This window comes from Rhododendron vialii, chromosome 13a (assembly GCF_030253575.1).
Source record: "Rhododendron vialii isolate Sample 1 chromosome 13a, ASM3025357v1".
Classification (NCBI taxonomy): Eukaryota; Viridiplantae; Streptophyta; class Magnoliopsida; order Ericales; family Ericaceae; genus Rhododendron; species Rhododendron vialii.
In genome coordinates, this window is record NC_080569.1 from 5240904 (window position 1) to 5261404 (window position 20501).

At 37.6% G+C, this 20501-nt stretch overlaps 3 protein-coding genes across 4 annotated transcripts; 2 read left to right on the forward strand and 1 right to left on the reverse strand.

Moving 5' to 3' along the window:
* Positions 1 to 1956: 1956 nt before the first annotated feature.
* On the reverse strand, positions 1957 to 6541 carry LOC131313723 (uncharacterized). The gene is made up of 3 exons (XM_058342193.1): positions 6502 to 6541; positions 4839 to 5853; positions 1957 to 2616 (listed from the first exon to the last, which is right to left on the reverse strand). Exons 2-3 carry the CDS (start codon positions 5122 to 5124, stop codon positions 2246 to 2248), a joined length of 657 nt encoding a protein of 218 aa, XP_058198176.1. The 5' UTR covers positions 5125 to 5853; positions 6502 to 6541; the 3' UTR covers positions 1957 to 2245.
* Positions 6542 to 9859: 3318 nt separating this feature from the next.
* Positions 9860 to 12048, forward strand: LOC131313807 (uncharacterized). Its single transcript, XM_058342315.1, has 8 exons — positions 9860 to 9886; positions 9958 to 10014; positions 10105 to 10204; positions 10495 to 10662; positions 10935 to 10996; positions 11099 to 11390; positions 11513 to 11610; positions 11707 to 12048. The coding sequence occupies exons 1-7, from the start codon at positions 9860 to 9862 to the stop codon at positions 11602 to 11604; spliced, it is 798 nt and encodes a 265-aa protein (XP_058198298.1). The 3' UTR covers positions 11605 to 11610; positions 11707 to 12048.
* Positions 12049 to 16897: 4849 nt separating this feature from the next.
* LOC131314417 (RPM1-interacting protein 4-like) lies at positions 16898 to 19842 on the forward strand. 2 transcript variants are annotated; one of them, XM_058343018.1, is made up of 4 exons: positions 16898 to 17155; positions 18368 to 18718; positions 19120 to 19314; positions 19450 to 19842. In XM_058343018.1, exons 1-4 carry the CDS (start codon positions 17150 to 17152, stop codon positions 19477 to 19479), a joined length of 582 nt encoding a protein of 193 aa, XP_058199001.1. In that variant the 5' UTR covers positions 16898 to 17149; the 3' UTR covers positions 19480 to 19842. The 2 variants fall into 2 exon arrangements, with proteins under 2 accessions (XP_058199001.1, XP_058199002.1); XM_058343019.1 differs by having other exon boundaries at positions 16911 to 17159; positions 18384 to 18718.
* Positions 19843 to 20501: the final 659 nt, after the last annotated feature.

Sequence of the window (20501 nt, forward strand, 5' to 3'; positions counted from 1 at the left end):
GTCTTGATTTGGGTAAGCGATTTCTTTTTGCAGAGTGAAGGAAACGTTGCGTTAGGAATCATTGCACCAGAAAGATGAAGAAAAGGGGGTGAGAAATAAGAGGACATTAATGATACATCCATGACTCGCAGATTTTGTTTTATTTTTCTGTTGGGTAGATAGTGAATCGTGTAAGTAGGGGATCGAAATACAGCGGAAAAATGAGTACCCAATTTTACCCACCTATAATCGGCAGCAGAGAGGTAGAAGACGAGCGGAATCTCCGATGAAAATCGCAACCTTCAGTCGTGAAGAAAAGGGGGGGTGATACTGGAGTTCCAGACCTTGTTTCGGATCCCACGCCATTCTAGCCTCTAGAATCCTCTTCTTTATTTTATTTCATGGAATGGGAAATCCTCTGGTGGAGGAGTGGTCGTAGTACGTAATCCGAAACGTCCGTTTGCCCCTCGACGACGTCGGATAAATGCAGGCCACGCCGGGATTAGGCCAAAATACATTTTTTTTCGTGGGTCCAGCTAAATACAACTGCGAATTTACTAAATGTAGTCAATTTATAAGAAGGAATTCAAAAATTTCCTCTTATGAATTGGCTACATGTAGCAAATTCGCAGTTGTATTTATCAGCACCCTTTTTTCCCATTCTGGTGTGTGTAAATTTTATAATCTTGTTCTTTAAAGTCTTTGGCACAGAGTTCTTTTGGGTTTTTTCCGATGGTGATCGGGTTGGCTTACGCATACCTCGACACCTGGACTAACTTCTCTTTGGTCCGGTCAAAAGACAAGTCATTCACCTCGAGGCTTGAGGATTCACGAGAAATTACTTTCTTGCATATTGTCCCCAAGAATCGAACTCTAATTAATTGTGTGGGAACAAAACCATCAACAAATCAGACTAATCCCAATTTTTTATTTTTTATTAAATTTTATGAACTTGGTCCGATTTTAATTGAGCTCCGGTGAACAATCTTCAAATTAGTACCGGACCGTATGTCGATTTATGAAAAATTTGAGAGTCTAAAGTCCAATGAATGAATGAGGGGGAAAAAAGAGAGCTTGCTTTACTTCAAAACTTCCTCTAATATTTTGCCACATCTTACGAAACTTGGAGGGTTTTTTTCCCTCTATATAATACTGTACACACATGTGGTCACCTAAAAAAAAAAGGAAGCTCTCTCTCTACATGGAATTTTCTCTATCTTTCATTTTTTTTATTCATTATTTTTCACTTTTAACAGAATATAAAATATATACTTTATTTATTTGAAAAAGAAACTAAGTTCGATCAGTAACATAATAAACTAAAGTTACGTATTACTTTATTTTGAATTACACCAATCTTTCTTTCTTTCTTTTGTTGGTCAGAAATTTTCAACTTTTTGCGAGAAAAGAGAGTAAATATAAGAAACATGCATGTCGACTCATTGATGCACAGGACAATATAGGGGGGATACAGCTGATTCATTTTGTTGCTGTAGAGTCATCTTTGAATTCTCTGGTTCAAATGCTTCAAGTTTCTCAGGTATTTCGTCTACTACTTTCAAAGGTAATCCTAGTTTCCTCTTTACTTGAGGGAGTCAGGGAGAGAGAGGACGACATAAATATCCAATACAATGTACCTGTGCAAGCACAATCTTTTCACAGGAAGTTTCACAAAATTCATAACACGACCTATGGCTTCATCTGCGCACACAAGAACACCGAAACGCATCAGGAGCACCGTGGAGCCTTCCGAGCTACAGATTAAAAAGCAAAAGTGATCTTGTACTCCAGATGTCATTTGTCTAGACAAAAAAGTTGTGAACTAAAGAGATGACGGCTCCAGCAACATTACTGAAGACTTGCCTCTTTAAACTTTAAAACCATGATTCATAATTGATCCGTGCATACTAAGATGAACAGATTTCTGTTGCGAAGCATGTGAAAACAGGAAACACGAAAGAGAAAAAGGTCCAAATCTAGTCCACAACCTCAATCAAAATCAACGGAAATCTAAAGTCAGGTTCAAATGATTACACAAAGCCAAACCAGGCTAAATTTCTAGATGAGAATATTACAAAATTCCCAACATTGGGCAATCACCCTCGAAAACTCCAATTTCATCCTCCGATGGAAGGGCGGAAGCATGATGATTTCCTTGGCCATTGGGTGCTGTTAGATCAATGTCAACCCCAATCGAAACTATTTCATCAAGATTCAGAATCCTTGGGATTAACTCTCCAAAAACTTGAAATATTTTTGCAAACACTCAAGTCCGATATCCAAAAGCTTGGGTCTGAAGATTTTGGTTGTCTTCTAAGAGACGGTCATATTCAAGAAGCAGATCAGCAGATTGTTTCTGGAGGGCAGCCACATGAGATTCAGCTGTTTCAACCCGTTTGTCCTTCTCTTCAGATTCCAACTTAAGTTTGTTCATATTTTCTTTCAGATATGAGACTTCTTTCTGCAGGAGCTTCATTTCATTGGTAGCTTTCTCTTCCTTTTCTTTAAGCTGCATCTTTTCTTTCGTGAGCCTTTCAATTTCTTCTTTCGAAGCTCCAATGGTACCTCTTATCCCCATTAATTTCCGAAGGTAATGGTGCATACGGTCAATTAAGAACCCTAGAAACAGACAGAACCCTGCAAAATAAACCTTATGGCATCAGGAGAGAAATTTAACTCTGAATAGATTATTGACGAAAATTCGTGCTCATAGGGATAGATAACAGTTTCAACCAAAATATGGTGTCATAAACTCAGTACTGATATAAATGAAATTCAGAAGGCTAACAAATATTGCAGCAACTCAAACAGTCGGTGAATTTGAGCCCAACAGCAGATGACACCATAGTGCTCTCATCATCAGGTCCCAGCTGGATACAACTTAATGGAACTAGGCAATTTGGCACAACGAAGATTCAGCATCCACCGGGGCATAGAAGGGCTTACTAAAAGGTAGTGCAAAAAACGTGACTCATATTTTCATACAGAGCATTCATGTGCATGCTGAAATCTGTTTAGCTCCAAAACGGGTGACAACCAAGGTGATTTACAGATACCGAGGGGCACTAGGGCATAGAAGCTGATTGTAATAAACCAGAATCATAATATAGCTTAATTGTCAGCTTTTTTCAGTTTATTTAAGTTGCTTTTGGCCACACTAGCTGGAGCTATTCTACGGGGTGGTAATGATTTGAAACAAAAGGAAGATAAAACTGCACTTGTTTGACAAGGTCAAACAAGTAGTCTAACACAGGAAAATAGCTTGCATTCTGTGTTCTGCAAATTAACTGGCTATCTAGAGGTTCCAATTATGAAGCTGGAACCTGCGAACCTAGAACTAGTAACATCAGAAAGCTCCAGCTCATGTGACAAAGTACATGAAGAGGCTGACGCGTTCTTGGAGGATTATTTGATATGCGGCTCCAAGAACAGTTGAGTAAAATTCTCCGAAGACAGCTTTTGACACCCAATATAAGGATGGGCAGACCTTTGGCTATCCATGAACTCTAGGCATCAGAATCATAGCAGAACTAGAGAATGCAAAACTGGGGGTCATACAGTTACTCACTTACAAAAGCCAAGTTTAAGACATAAGCACTTGGAGTGCCTTTGTCTGATATAATATGTATAGCTTAAAGATTCCACCAAGGAAACACAATTACTAAGCCCTTAAGCTACATATCACATACTCTTCCAAAGAAACCACCCAAAGTCCTCATCTTTAGAGGTGATTGTTAGATTTCTTGGAGGGTTCCAACCTAAAACCAATTGGCAATAGGTGGAGTAACCTCTAGAATATATTAACCAAGTTTGGGTGGCTTAGATGAACGATGTGAGACAAGTCTAACACTCCCCCTCACGTGCAGCCCGGATGCACGTTGAGATGACAGATCAGGAGCTGACTGACTGACTCGAGCGACAGAGATGACAGAGACTTTCCCACGAGAGGTGAGGCCACCCAAGACCTAGCTCTGATACCATGTTAGATTTCTTGGAGGGTTCCAACCTAAAACCAATTGGCAATAGGTGGAGTAACCTCTAGAATATATTAACCAAGTTTGGGTGGCTTAGATAAACGATGTGGGACAAGTCTAACAGTGATATGTGCCCTAAGTGAACCCCCTTCCTTTGAGTTGATCCTCGCCCAAGAGAAATGTTGAATCACATTATCCTCTAATTACAAAGGCCACACCTAACACTAATTAATGCAACAAATAATGTTTCCCCACAGGCCTTTTAACTGAACATACGACGTCTTCGAGTGATAAAAAACTGCTACTTACCAGCTAGCAAGTTTCGTATGAGTTATGAACAAGCAAAACCATAGGCTGAACTTTCTTATGAACAAGCAAAACCATCGGCTGAAGTCCAGAAGTTGCACCCATTCATATGATAGTATCCCTGACATTAACTTCGATGGTTGCATGAAAGCAGAAACTTACGCTAGAGCCCCTTAGATTGGCCATTAGACATTAGATTATATTAAGAATACGAGAGGACCACATTTCTGGCACCAGGATGCAACAACTAGTCGAGAGATTAATAATCCGTCAGGAATACAATACCTAAAAAATTTGATGTTAGTAATCCCCTTGCTAACCCACTATTAGTCCATTCGTCCTATTGAATTGCATTTCCGCACTACTAGTCCTACCAATAAAACATGGCCTTAGTTAAGTAAAAAGCTTTCTCGCTTTCTCTCATAAGATTTTACGTAGCTCCGCAACTACAGTTACCAGTACATTAACTTCAAAAGCGCAATCACAGAATTAACAAGTGGGAAAAAAAAAAATACCTCGAATTTGAAAGAACAAAAGAAGAAAATAAGTGCACCAAAATCAAGAAGGCTAGGATCATACCCATGAGAGAAGCCTCCAGTAAATGGGTCCTCCAGAGAACCTGATCCATGGGCGTCATAGTACCAATCTTAGCACCCTTGTTCTGAATCTTGACAATACTAAAGAAGTTTGACAACAGGATCACAGACATAGTACCAGCAATTGTTTTCACGGTGGCCGGACCCTTTCCCACCTTCACCTGATCCAAACCCTTTATCACCAGCTCCCTCAGAGGCCCAATCTTCACCAGTAGAAGGAATGCCACCACACCCTCAGCAAATACAACCAAGAACAACAGAGGAATCATATTTAAATCAGCAAAAAGTATACCGCCACTTTTCCCACAGTAAACAATCCCTAGTCTTATCGGTGACAAGAATGGAAACCCACTTCTAAAATCAGATTTCTTCTACCCAATATGAAGATTCAATGACATAGATCCGAAGGTTTAGCCATTGCTAGAAAGAAAGAAGCCCCTCTGCAGAAACCCATTTCACTTACTGGGAAAAGTACAGAACGCACCTGAAGAAACCAGGATTTTATATGAAAGCCACAGAACCAAAACTTTTACTGTGAACAGAAATAATTGAACTTTCCACAATCTCCTATTCAATAATTAGATCTTGCAGAAAACCCACCTCCAGCAACCGCTAAAAAACCTAGTTCAGTAAAATGCGTAAGAGGATTCTAGAAGAGACCGAAGTTTAGAAGACTTAAAACCACAGATCTGTAGGTTTAGCCATTAATAGACCACCTTGTGAGTTCTTTTTAATGGTGTTTGTCAAAAAGGTGGGTTTTTTCCTTTGGGATTAGTGGGATGCAAATGGAAAAGGGTTTTTGCCTAACTGTCTACAGGCCTAAAGGGATTTGGCAATGGCCAATCCTTGACTGTTAACATAATAGAGTACTGCAGATGGCTGAGTCAAAAGTAGAGAACCGGAAATGGGAAGTGAAAGAAAAAGTAGGATCGGAAGCGTGAATCAAGGACAAGAGAGTGAAGAGCAAATGGTTGAATCCAAGTGTTGGAAGTCCGGGGCTATTACTCGAAACCGGAAAATTGATCGAACCGGAAAAATCGGATCAGATCGGATTTTTTAAACCGGTTGAATAATTTCGATCTGGTTTCGGTTTATAAAATTTTATAAACCGAAAAAATAATTTCGATTCGGTTTATGTGTTTTAAAAACCGGTTGAAACCGGAACCGGTTATATATATGTATAATATATACATATATATATAAAAACATAGGGGAGGAGTTGAATTATGGGTTTTTGGTTGATATTTTATGGTGTATATTGGTCTAATAAATATATTTATTAGATAAAAACTATTTTTATGGGCTTAATTATGTTTTTATAGATTTTTTTTTTATGTATTGGGCTCAAAATTGATCCTTTTTTGTTGGGTCCAAAAAAAAGGTTGAATTATAGATTTTTGGTTGATATTTTATGAGTTGAATTGTGAATTTTTTGATGTGTTGAGCAAAAAATATGGCCCATGAATGAAAATCGGATAAACCGGATAAACCGGACCGAAACCGGTTGAGCCGGTCGAAACCGGACCGATTTTATCTCAACCGGTTTCAGTTTCTAAAAATCTCAAACCGGATATCCGGTTTCGACCGAAAAATACACTCAAACCGGTCGAAACCGGACCGGTATCACCCCTAGTTGGAACACAAACGGGTTTGGGAGTGGGGCGGATGATTGTGTTAGAGAGAGTTTTGTTTGGGTGTTACTCGCTGTCGCTGTTGCACAAGCCTATGGATGCTTCCTAGATAGTACTGGGTTTGGCTTTAACAGGCTCAAACAAATTTTTTAACTCGTATAGTTGACGAATCGAGTTTGAGCCATCCCTGGTTTAACTTGTATGTATGAGCTCTTCTCGTCTTTAAAGGCTCGATTAGTAGTTACAACTTACAACTAGTTCGATGTCTCAAAATACTAGTGGAGCTCCACTCCGAATATTTAGGGTCCATTTGAGCTCACTGAATTTTAAAAGAGGACAACTATGAACACGCCACAGCTTGGCGCAACCTATCTAGTTAGGGCATCGGCATAAGCCTTTTTAAATTTTGGACCAAATTACACCTTAAAAAGTTACTCCCTTCGTCCCATTTTTATTGTTCATTTTCGTTTTTCGTGTCGTTCTTTCAACGCTTATATCTCTCAATCTACCATGTTTTTTATAATTTTGAAAACTTTGTATTATAGATCTAATCGAAAACTATTAAATAAGACCTATATTGCATATTTTTGGGATACATATTGGAAGATATAAGCGTTGAAAAAACGGCACGAAAAACGAAAATAGACAATAAAAATGGGACGGAGGGAGTACTTTTTTACTTTAGCTACTCACTTTTAAAATATTTACTACATCAGGCTCTCTATATTAAAATTATTCCATTAAAATATTGATTCTTTATTCATGTTTCATATAGTACACGTACAATCAAACAAGCTGCAAGTTGAGATGCAATGGAATAATAATAAAGTAATGTTTACCGAATGAACAGGGGCTCGTTTACATAAACGAGAAACTGTGGCTACTTTAGTTTTCCCCGAGTTGTCAGCAAGGCTGATGCTCACTGATTTTGGATGACTTTCTCGCTATAATAGCGACAAGAGCTAGTTTAACCAGCTTGGTGCGGATGCTCTTAGCACCCCTAATCATTCCAGTATTCTCATTCTCTGAAATATATATAAGTAGATGGATACATGTACATTTAGTCTGTTTCAAATGAGAACGTTATCATTTTAATAAAAATGCGGACCTTTCCATTTCTCCAATTTTCCGATCTAATTTCGATGATCCGAACCGCTCAATATGATCAAAACGTGATTTTAAGGGCACCCGCATGAAACCAGTAAAAAAATGGCCAGGAGGAGCTTCATCTGAACAATTTTTTATTGAACGGTTCAATAAAAAACTGCTTCAATCAAGCCCTTCCTATTTTATTTTATTTTGCAGATTTCTTCACAAGTACTTTTAAAATCACATTCTGAATATATTTAGCAGTTCGGATCATCGAAAAAGGAGAGTTTGTAATTTAAGAGATTCTCATTTGAAACTTTATGTATATACATTCTCTCAGAATCTCTCATTTAAGAAAACAGCTGTCAAAATAAAAATATATATAAATCTCTTGATCGTTCTCTGTCCTTTACATCTTAAAAAAAATACTAACAATTGCAAATTACATTATCCATGACAGTTATATGAAAATAAAAAATTGCGGATCATAGATTTCTCTATTTTGGGGGTTAGCCGTACTTATTTTAGTTAGCGGAACGGAGTTTTATAACATAAAATGATTGGAGAGAGAGGGTGTTCGGCTAACAAGGAGAGAGGGTGTTCGAATTTGAGTTATTCAAAACACGTTTGAACAGCCCGTATTATTTACCCTAGTAATTAACTTATGCAGAATAATTTTTTGATTTTGTTTTTATTCAAATTTTTTTTTTGCATTTGTTAGTTTTACGGCAAACTTTTATGTGATATGGATGAGTAAAGATAAGAGGAACCGAAAAAGTAAAAAACTATGACTTTTACACGAGTATTTTGCGAAATATCCAAATAAAAGCTTGAAAAGTCAGTTTTTTTACCTTTTCTTGGATATTTTCCAAAATACTTGTGTAAAAGTCATATTTTTTTACTTTTTTCGATTCTTTTCATCCTTACTCAATCATATCACATAAAAGTTTAGCGTAAAACTAATAAACGCAAAAAAATTGAATAAGATCAAAACCAAAAAATTGTGGTGTATAAGTTAATTATTAAGGTGAACGGAAAATTCTCACAAATGGGGTTGGGTATGGACTCTACAATTACAACTGAGCCCCATAGGACCAATCAGGATAGACATTTGGGCTACAATAATTATACAATCATACATGTTTGTAAGTGTTTGTGTGATTGTAGCATCATTATTTGGGCTAACGCGTAAAAAAATAAATACCAAATCACTAAATATGTGAATGACTAAAACTTTACCTAGTAAATGTGCAAAAAAAAATTCCAATGGACGACATAAATTGATCCATAAACTTATCACTCCATACATTTGCCCACCTATTTATGTACTCGTTAAATTTTGCGGTGTTTTTTGATTTTTTGAGATAAAATGTGAGGTTTTCAAAATGTTGTAGCAACAAAAGCAACATCTTTTTTTTCACTGGAGAAACAAAATTGACGCTGGGAGGGATATTTGGGCCCAATCTTCAAATTTAAAACTGTTTTTTTTGAGTTTTTGGGATAAAATGTGAGGTTTTATTATAGAGTAGGTTGACCTTTTCATATTTTCATTGCCGTTGCTCTACTTCTAATGATACTGCTGTTGCTAAATTTTTCTTTTATTTTTGGGTTTCACATGATAAAATTAATTAGTTCATTGGGACAATGATATGAGTTTAATGAGTTTGAGTGAACAAATAGCCCTTGACAGAGCTCAATGGAGAAAAAATGATCCATGTAGCCGACTCCAATTAATTTGGACATAAGGTTTGGTTTGTTTATTGGGGTTACCATCCACTCAATAGACTAATGATCATTTATTAATCCATAAGCGGGTTCTATTTTAAAATAATAATAATAATAATAATAATAATAATAATAAACTTCCATTTGGCTATCCAATTTTAGGCATCTCACTGAAGATGCTCTAAAGAATAGTCTTTTCTCAAGTCGAAGTATTTTGCATCATGTCCTACTCCTCTTAAATAAGAATCAGTTTTGGTGTGGTTTCGCTTGGCTTTTTGAAGGTTGTTTTCCTACTCCTTTCTGACTGCCATGCAGCCCACTAACCTACTCCTGCTCACTGCCACGCAGCCCACTGAAGAAGCAAAACCTCAGTTTATGAGATCACTAATACTCCTGCTCACTGCCACGCAGCCCACTAAACAAGCAAAACCGCACCTTTCTGCCACGCAACCCACCAGCTCAGTTCTCACCGCCACGCAGCCCACTAATCCGATCCACAAAATCAAAAACGAGAAATTAGCCATTACCTCGCACCAACGGGACCGGAACGACCGAAGAAATGGCAAAAATTCAAGAAACAAATGGCGTAAACCCGAAACACCAGCTGCCAAAACCTCTGTCTTTGATTTCTGCATGTTGAGTGTTTGATCTCTGCAGGTTGAGTGTTTGATTTCCCTGTGTAGAGTTATTTGTGGTAGAGTTATTATTTGGCCAGTAGAGTTATTTGGCCATATTCAACCTTTTTGGTCACTGCCTGTGTTGTTTTCTGATTGCCTAATTTGTCATTTCTGATTGTGAATGCAGGCCAATTTAGGTCATTGCTCTGTTCTTTTTGGTTGCTGCATGTGTTCTTTTCTGCATTTGGACCAATTTAGCAACACAAATTCTCGTTGCTCGTTGCCCTGTTCTTTTTGGTTGCTGCATGTGTTGTTTTCTGCATTTGGACTAATTTAGCAACACGAATTTTGCTCCTTATTATAGAGTAGAGGATTATATATTTCAAATTAAGACATAAGGCCCACTAATCTGATCCACAAAATCAAAAACGAAAAATTACCCATTACCTCACACCTGCATGTTGAGTGTTTGATCTCTGCAGGTTCAGTGTTTGATTTCCCTGTGTAAAGCTATTTGTGCTAGAGTTATTTGGCCATAGTCAAGCTTTTTGGTCGTTGCATGTGTTGTTCTCTGCAGGTGGGATGGTTGTTCTTGTTCCATTTCGCCGTTGGGTGCATGTAAAGCATCGGAATCCTCAAACTCTACATGGAGGGTTTTACTGTCTTCTACCTATTCGCGGCCAAAGGGTGATTGCTGTTGTTGGAAGGTATCGACATGGTGGACAGCTGGAGTATAAAGCTTATAGTATGTTTGTGCGCGAATATAGAGATGTATTGGGTTTGGGTGATAATTTGATATGAGCTGTACGTGATGATTTAGTCAAATGGTTGGATGCTCTCGTGCATAATTCATTCCTACGCTAGAGCCCTCAAGGTATTTCTTTACTTGAATATATTTAATATCTTCACTTTTTGTTGATATATTCATCGGATTATAGTGTATGCCAATTAGTTGACAGCGGTTTAAATTTCTATTGGTTTTGATTTCAATAGTCTTTTGTATTTTGTATTTTGTAGATGTTGACCGATGCTGGTATATTAAGCGTATCTCACAACTCCTTGTGTTTGCTCCTACCATGGTTTGTCCATTTAATTGATGATTATGATTACTTCAATTGCTGTTCTGTGATTTATATGTTATATTGTTAATTACTGAAAATATACTTCTCCATCTTGCATAGCTGCTACCCCAAAGTTTATGGAGTTCTTTCGAAGGGATTGCTAGAAGCACTTGGATTTTGTTAAGACATGGGTCTAAGGCTTGGCCTATTCAAGTTGTGGATACTGTGATGCGGAATGGTTGGCGTGAGTTTCGTACAACCCATGGCATCGCATCTAACTATAAGCTTATTTTAATGTGTGAACGGAAGTCGGTTTTCAATGTGATAATCCTTGATGAAAATGATATTGAAGTGTCATATAACTGGACAATGTTAGTAAATGAACATTGGCGTGAATTCCACTCTGTTCAAGGTAACTTATCTGAAAAATACCAGAATCTTCTAAAGCTCATTATCATTATTTTTTAAAAAGTATCTAGCTATGATTTATTAGTTTGTTCAACTTACAATTAATAGTAGCATTGATAACTTTAGGTAATCTCATAACTGCTTGTTCACCGTCAACAATCCTACGTAATTTACCGCTCATAAAGTCAGGTTATTGCTGCATCCCAGAAGTGAATTAGCTGCAGGTATCATTGAGCTTGCTCAGTTTTCTATAGTTATGGGTCAGTTTTATTTGATGTACTATCAGCTTCCTAACTTTACAAAATCTATTTATGATGCAGGAATTCCAAACGAGGCTTGAACCTGTGCTTGAAGACCTAAACTTGCAGAGTATTTCAGTTCGGATGGGAAATAGAACTTGGACGATATCTGTTGACAGTGGATATCTGAATGCTGCTATGTTCAATCTTTTCTTGAATGCTTTGCAGCTTCAGCTCTATGATTATCTCTTCATCACTATGCTGCCAAACCTTGAGGTTAGAGTTGTCATTCTTGATGCTGGAAACGATAGGGAAAGGATTTATGATTGGCTTTAGCTTCAAGTTAATCTCTGGTCGTTTTGAGATATTATGAAGACACAGCTGAAGAATGTCTGCACCAGTATGTGTTTTTGGGCAGATCAAGTACTGATGGTTTTCAGATTACAGTTGTCTTCCTCGATGGTGGAAATGGTAGCGCGAGGATCTACGACTCAGTTTAGTTAAAAGTTTATGTTTGGTGGTTTTTGGATATTATCAAAAGATGGATGAACAATCTGTGTCCATGACTATGCCTTTTTTTGGGGACATCTACCACTGCTGGTTACCTTGTGTGCTTCTGTTTGGACTTGAATTTGTAATAGCAAATTGCTACTAGCAGCTTCTGATACATTGCCTTAGCTATGTATTTCGTTTTCTTGTGTAATTAGCTAGCAATATGACAAATTAAGTTGCTTTGTGTGGATGAACTCTACTGTTTTCGTACAAGTGTATTAATATATGTCCACTTTTGGGATTATATACTGCTGGTGGATTTAGCTAAGCTAATTGTATGTTTTCTATGGAAAGTGGTACTGATCTCGTACAAATTTAGCAACTCCACAAAGAAAATTCTATTTGTCCTTGTCATTACAGATTGAGCCAGTCTTAGATTAGGATAGTATGAGAAATTAGCTAAGCTAATTGTATGTTTTCTATGGAAAGTGGTACTGATCTCACACAAATTTGGCAACTCGACAAAGAAAATTTTATTTGTCCTTATCATTATAGATTGAGCCAGTCTTAAATTAGGATAGTATGATTTCTCACCTTTGCAGTATTGAATTTATTGTGAAAATATGCTAAGCATCCTTTAGTAATTACAAAGTCGTACTAATCAATGAATGCTTGATCAAAGACCTTACTCTATCCCACTGCTTTTTAGTAAGAACCAGTTTTGATATAGAACTCTCTACTAGATTGTATTGTTTTTCTGGAAAGAAGATTAATTTATCCCTCTTCTCTTCTCTCTGGAGAATAAAAAGCAGTTTTTCTGGAAAGAAGATTAATTTATCCCTCTTCTCTTCTCTTTCTCATATACCTAATGCTGAATACAGATGATTGCATAACAGTAGTCCTCAACACTTTTGCTCCTTACTCTAGCATTCACGAAAAAAAATCTGTAACAAATCACAGGCTATTACACTGCCATTTTTCCTCCACCTAACCTAACATTCTACATACCAAGCTGTTGAATTAAAAGGCTTGTTACAATCTAATTTTTTGAGCCCTTTTGTAACCATTAATCAAACCAACCCTAAGCTGCCTTTCATATACTTGACCAAATTTATCCATATAACCTTCACTATCATCAACAAAATCCACAATTTCAAGGAAAATCTTAACCCATCTGCACAACGGGCATGAATAACGTGCTTTGCACGTTAGCACGCACCTAGTTCTCATAAATAAAAATGATACGGAGTATGCGATAATGCATCAATGCTTTACAAGTCGCTTTATTGAACAACACGGTGGAAAAGCAAAAGATGACAAACAAAATAAAATAAGGTAGTGTTTTTCACACTCCTTTTTTTACTAGTCACACTTTCCTTTTGGTCTTGTTGCGATGCAAATTTACACTATTGCCCTTCCAAATGCGAAAAGAGTATACAAATAAAAGATTAATTTTGTAAATTTGCGTCACAACTCTGAGGGTGTGATTATTTATAATAATAAAAAAAGGAAAGAGAATATGAAAATCAATTACCATAAAATATGAAAATAATCCACACGTTTCTCTATTTTTTTTAGACTTTTTAATCCCTCCATCAATGCGGGCCGCCGATGGGGAAAAAAAAAAAAACATTCCATCAAAGTAGGCCGGCAGGAGTATATTTTAATCACGATCTTAGCATCTGGAAGCAAATACAATGTTTGAGAAAGCTTATTCAGTGACCCGTGGTGCACAAGGCCTCTGTTCAATCACACGTTTTTGTGACGTTCGAGATTAAGTGTGAAGAATACACAATAACGTGTGGTAGAGAGAAACTTGAGACACCGCCGCGTGATGTTCCGTTGGACACCGAATAACAAGGTAAGGGTTTCAGATGCATAAATATATAGGCTTTGAATTCTAGTAGAAAGTATTTAACTCCTGCTTGAATTGGACATTCCTTTTGATTCAGAGGACCCTCCTCCTTCCATCCCAATAAAAGGCCGAGTCTTGGTCTGTCATTTTAAAATACTACATCAATGCTTCGCTGGCTCTACAGCACACAGGAGTGGGACTTCATGTAGGGTCAACACTGATGTCCCTGTTGAAAAAGAATAATAACATAAACCATACCCTGTATTTTTCTTTATATAACGGCGAGTGCGGGCCAATTTTCGCACAACTCAATTAATTATGGAGCCTCTAGAAGTAACGTTCGGACAAACTCTCCAGTGATCCCACAAAAATTCGAATGTTGAACCTCCATAAAACTCAAACATTCATCGAGGATAAACATTTCTTTACTTTTTCATTTTCACTTGACCAACGAGTTAATCATGCTAGGTAGTATTTTATTAGCCATTAAAACCTAACTTTTATTTTGCCCCTAAATTGGGGGTAAGCATTGCCGTTCAACTTCAGGCAGCCGCCATAACAGTTGCAACTTTGCAAGCTGGACTAAAGGAGTATTTTTATCTTTTGAATTTGTCGAGACTATAAAATTGTGCAAAAAAATCATGTCAATCCGATACTCTTCAATCCATGATCCGAAGATTCACAGCTGATAATCGTGATATAAACAAGCTCTAATTTCGTGCGGTCTCATGTTTAAAAATGCGTCAATGCTTGGCTGGCTCTACAGCTCACAGGAGTGGACTTGACATAGGTCAACACTCGTTCCTGTTGAAAAAAGACAAAATAACATAAACCATGCCCTGTATTTTCTTTATAGCGGAAAGTGCGGGCTAATTTGTACACACTTTGATTAATTAAGGGGCCTCTTTTAGTAACGACCAAACGAACCCTCCAGTAGCCTTCGAATATTGGGCCTCCATGAAACTCGAACATGTAACTTCATAGAAGATAAACAAGTCCCGTTCGGTTTGGGTTTTGACAGAAACTTTTGAGAACAATAAGTGGAGATATATAGATGCAAAAAATTTATTAGAGACCGTGCATTTTTACTTTTCTCATTTTTACTGGGCCAACGGGTTAACCGTGCTAGTACTATCAGCCATTAAAACCGAACTTTTGGTTGCCCCTCCCTCACCTTTTTCCTTCTAAATTGGGGGTAAGCGTTGCCGTTCAACTTCAGGCAGCCACCATAGTAGTTGCAACTTTCCAAACTGGAAGGAGTATTTATCTTTTGATCGAGTTTGTCGAGACTATCATCTCGTGAAAAAATCATGTCGATTGGATATTGTTCAATATACGTGATTGAAAGATTCGCAACTCATTTATCGTGATATAAACAAACTCTAATTTCGTGTGATCTTATTTTAAAAATATATTGCCTAACATCTGAAGAAAATAAATTTTTTGTATTTTATATTGTCGACTTTAGGTCCCGTTCCAGAACACCTTCTTAAAATGAAATACTTATTTCACATTTTCAAACTAAAAAATAATGTAAATGAAAAATAATTTTTCAAATTTTTTGCACCGTATTAAAGATCTCAATAAAATCTATCAAACAAGATCCATATTGATAGGAAAATTATTTGCGTAAGGACATAATTTTTGAGTTTGAAATTATCTTTTTAAAAAATAAGTATAAATGACCGTATAATAGGAATGTTCGGCAGAAGGCCTCACAAATTTGTCCTAACCTCCCTGCTCAAAACAATTAAAACCCACATCACATCAAAAAGAAATTAGGGGTAATTTTACCCTGTCTATAAAGATTGGATGCTTTAGATTTTCCTCTTTTTAATCTTTTATTATTCTCTTCATCATCCTAATAACAAGATGAAAAATAGAATACATGAACAAAGATAAAGAAATAAGTTTTCTCTTTTAATAAAAAAATAACTTATTTACGGATCTTTCCGTGTATTCGCGTTTATAGAGCCAAATCGTGTGAGTCCAAAGTGTATTGGACGGTCTGGATTGTAAAAAAAAAACTATTCACGGGAAGAGTTAAACTCTTCCATCGAATAATTTTATTAAAATTCAGACCGTCTAATGCCGAAACGAACAGCTGTGATTATGCAGTTCTGAACAACCTGAAAATTTATCTCTTTCTGGAGTAAACAAAAGTAGTAACTGCACCCAACGGATTAATTATTCAAGGGCGCCGCTATTCGCAGCCTTTTATTTTCTCCCGTAGCCCACAACATTTCGGTAAATGGTTGTTGAAAATCATAAATAACATTTCGGTAAATTGTTGTTGAAAACAAGATTATATTTCGGTAACTACATGTCGAAAATATGTTCAACTTTCGGTAAACAACTGCCGAACATGCATTTTCGGTAAACATCTGTTAAAAAAAATATTATATTTCGGTAATTTGATGCTGAAAATATATCTCAATTTCGGTAACTAACTGTCAAGTATAATTGGAAATTTTTAACGGGCTATGGGAGTAAATAGAAGGCTGCGAATAGCAGCGCCCTTATTCAAATTACCGGAAAATTAAAAAATAGTGAGAAACTACAACAAACACCCCCAAAACGAGAGATTTTCCGGTGCAATTGGAGCACCATGCTGTAGTGCCTCAATACTTTCCCCACTGCACGTTGTTGTGGGTTCTCGTACGTAATCTCAGACCCTACAAAAATGTGTTATTGAGGAGAGAAATGAATGACACTCAGTCTATGAAACCTTTCATGAAAAGAAATGAATGGTCCAGATTTACAACAATCTGAACCATCCATTTTCTTTCATAAACAGGTTCATGGACCGAATATCATGTACCATACCACTCCTCATAATTTCCCCACCCCCCCCCCCCCCCCCCCCACAAAAAAAAAAAAAATCACCTCATAGATGATAGACCCTTTGAAGGGGGACGTCCTAACGGAGAGAGAGACAAAAGAGTAGACTTCGACTTCGAGAGGAGAGAGAGTCCAGATAGAGAAACAGTCGCGGAAGAATTGTCAAATGTGACCGGTGGCGCCAGTCAATAGTCGATCAATAAACGCCTCTCTCTCTCTTTCTCTCTCTCTCTCTCTGTGGACGCTGAAGAATCCTGTTGACGAGCTCTCTGTGTTGGTTTGATCATAGAGTTTGAGTTCTGTTGAGGAAATCTTTTATTAGCTTGGTGGAGGGAAATGGCTGTAAGTCTATGCACCTTCTATGAATATAATAGAATATATTTACTCTTCTGATTTCCTGTTGTTTTATCTTCTGAACCGAGGGATCTATGGTCAATCTGTTGTATTCTGCTGGTAGTTGTACTCTTGTCTGCCTCGAAGCCCGCCCTAAAGCTAAAACTCGATGTGCTGGCCCGCTTTTGGCCTCAGAAACTTTACGAATTTTAGGTCCCTGGAAAATCGGGGCCGGCCCTGTGGGTTGTGTACGTGTTTGGAAATGCTGGTTGTCGTTTGATATTTTGAAGAAAAAAAAAACTACTTTGACTGGAAATAACATACCAATCTGCTAATTATCCCACGTGTAATACTTGATTAATCTTTGCCGGCCGCTTCAGGCCTCAGAAAATTTACGAATTTTAGGCTCCTGGAAAATCAAGGCCGGCCCTGTCGATCTGTTACTATTTGTTCTTGCTGTGGGTTGTGTACGTGTTTGGAAATGCTGGTTGTCGTTTGATATTTTGAAAAAAAAAAAAATACTTTGACTGGAAATAACATGCCAATCTGCTAATTATCCCAGGTGTAATACTTGATTAATCTTTTACTATTGAAATAAATTAAAGCAATTTGTAAACTTGGTTTTCTGATTTGGGGGGATTTTTGTATTTCTCAAATCACGTGCGCAAATCCTACATGTAAAAAAATGCTCAGATCAATCTGTTGTTTTCACGTGGTCTAATAATCTAAATGGAATATCATTGCGGATTGTTGTTTTGGGGCTTTTAACGTTCTTTCTAAGTAGCAGAAATTGTACCAAGGACTTGAATATGACCTTCTGTTCTATGTTTGGTAGTACTTCAGTGGCTTAAGGAAGCCGACTCTCATTCTTTGGACCAACCTATGACCGAACAAAAATGAGTTCGTCACTCTTTTGTGATCGAAATGGAATGGCCTCAAGGCCGATGAAGATGATGATTTCTTGATTGCAATGGCTACATACATGCCCTCTCCATTCCATTTCATATATTCCTCGGTATATGAAAAATGGTATTGAACAAAGTCAATCCTTCAGTATATTCATATAAGATTTTTCCCATAGTTTGCCAATAAGTGGTTCGCTATCATTCTTCGTTTTACCTCTTTAACTGAAGTTATAAATTTCTCCGATGGTGATGAAATACGCTACAATAAAGTAACGTGTATCATTTCTCAATATCTGCAATGTTGCTAAATTTGCAGCAAGGCGCACGACAAGGACCGAACCAGCCACTGATAAACCCGAATGACCCCCAAGCAAATCCTACTATGTTTCCCAACAGTACTGGAACAAGGGCCGAACCAGCTGCTGATGACCAGTCGCCACATCAACGACATGGAGCCCGTGGTGGAGGTTCTGGTGGTCATCCTGGGAGACAAGGCACTGGGTCGGCTGACCATAACATTGACAGGTCACCGCTCCACCCGCAGCATCAAAAGGTCGCGGAGAAAGGTAGTGCTTCTCCTGGTGGGGAAGGGAAGAACTCGTACAAAAGCAGCCATGGTGGTGCTGGAAAATCCAGGATGAAACCAGCTGATCAAGGCGATGAGACTGTAAGTTTTGTTTACCATCCTGATTTCTCACGATCCAAATCCAAAATAATGTTCTTGCAGGAAATTAGCACTAGGAAAACTTTATTAGGATATGGTGGCTTTGGCATTTTAGCAAGTAAAACTATATACTGATGGGTGTCGGCAAAAGGCCCTAACCTAGTGGGCGGTGGGAGTGATCTCCCAGGATTACTCGAGGTGGGCGTAAATTGGCCTGGACATGCGAGTTTTCAAAAAAAAGGCCATATCCTCGCACGTCACCATGTACCGATTGTCTAGCAATTTAGTTTCAAAATAAAGTCCTTTCCTCGTATAATGCTCATAGTTTCTAAATGTTTCCCCTACTTTATTTACAGGTTTCTCTGATTGCAGTTTATATTGATAACTTCTTGTATAATTCGCAGCCAGATAGAGGTGCTGCTGTTCCGAAATTCGGTGAATGGGATGAGAAAAACCCTCAATCTGCTGATAATTTTACTGGTATCTTCCAACGAGTGCGAGACGAAAGGCACAACGGGCCTGGAAAGTCGCCGGGTCGTGGGGGTACTCCATCATTTTCCAGCGCTCCGCGGAAGCGAAACACCGACGACAGTACCAAAGTATGTTGAACAATCTTCTTTCCATCTCCCCCCTTTTGTTTCTTCCGGCAAGTGTAAAAATTCTTTGTTATCATGATCTTTGTTCTTCCACATTAATCCTGATTCCTACTTGTTCCTTTCCTGTCTTCTTCCCAGTGTTCCTGCTTTCCATGGGGTAGGAAATGAGGAGTTTGCTTTTGTGCATATGATTCTCTCTGCCCCAAAATGCCTGTCCTCAAGTTCTTCTGATGCACTCTCTCAGCCTCGCGATTCGTATAATATGGGATTTCTGTGTCACGAGATTCTTGTAAGTGCATCGAGACACAGTGGAATAGGAATTTTTTAGGACAGAGGATCCGCTTTGTGGCGTGCGCGTGTTTACCTTGTTGATGTTGTAACGAGCTTTAGGTTTTTCATTTTGATGGGAGAACATTTGATTCATATTCTGTTTCTCGGATTCCAACCGTGGCGTAGGCGTGCTGGCAACATATTTTTGAACGTAAAATAATTTTGGGTCAGTTCACGCTATATATATATATTTTTTACGAACGTGTTAACCTTAAATATATAATTTTCGTAAGCATCTATAATATTGTCTTTAATTTGTAAGTTTTGTATGCTACTTTGTTGAGACCAAACGCGTGATTTTTGATGACTTTTGAATAATTCTGAATACTGGAACTCTAGACAAGTCCTACATTCAAATAACGTTTTAAACAATTCTAGAACAGTGGAGAACTCTTTTTAGAAGATATATAGAGATAGATACATGAGAAAGACTACGATACACATTTCTTATTTGGATGTGTATCATCATATGTATCTCTAAAATGTTATGAATGAATTATATGGAAAATATTACGAATCGTATAAAGGTTACGAGATTCATCAAAATGTTATGAATCATAATGAAAATGTATGTTACGAAATCGTACTGCTGAAAGGTAATCAATTCTAGAACAAAAGTTACGACACACATTAAAAAATGAACCATAAAATAAGTGCATATCGTACACACTTTTAAATGATGTGTATTCTAGACTTTCCATGATTACTTTGCTATATGCACACGGCGAGAAAAATTACTTTGACGAGCGAATCTTGATCAAAAACCGTTAATTTCTTTTTCTTTTTCTTTTTTTTTCTTTTTCCCTCTCTTTCGTAGGTGCTAACACGTGTTCCGTTATCTGCTAAGATTGACCTCATGT

Coding starts and splice junctions, on each gene's coding strand:
- LOC131313723 (XM_058342193.1), bottom strand. CDS start 5,124: ATGATTCCTCTGTTGTTCTTGGTTGTATTTGCTGAGGGTGTGGTGGCA. Junction 2,617..4,838: donor ACTGGAGGCTTCTCTCATGG/GTATGATCCTAG, acceptor TTTATTTTGCAG/GGTTCTGTCTGTTTCTAGGG.
- LOC131314417 (XM_058343018.1), top strand. Junction 18,719..19,119: donor CTGATCAAGGCGATGAGACT/GTAAGTTTTGTT, acceptor TATAATTCGCAG/CCAGATAGAGGTGCTGCTGT. Junction 19,315..19,449: donor ACACCGACGACAGTACCAAA/GTATGTTGAACA, acceptor TCTTCTTCCCAG/TGTTCCTGCTTTCCATGGGG.
- LOC131313807 (XM_058342315.1), top strand. CDS start 9,860: ATGGCAAAAATTCAAGAAACAAATGGC. Junction 10,205..10,494: donor TTCTCGTTGCTCGTTGCCCT/GTTCTTTTTGGT, acceptor TGTTCTCTGCAG/GTGGGATGGTTGTTCTTGTT. Junction 10,663..10,934: donor GCTGGAGTATAAAGCTTATA/GTATGTTTGTGC, acceptor TGTATTTTGTAG/ATGTTGACCGATGCTGGTAT.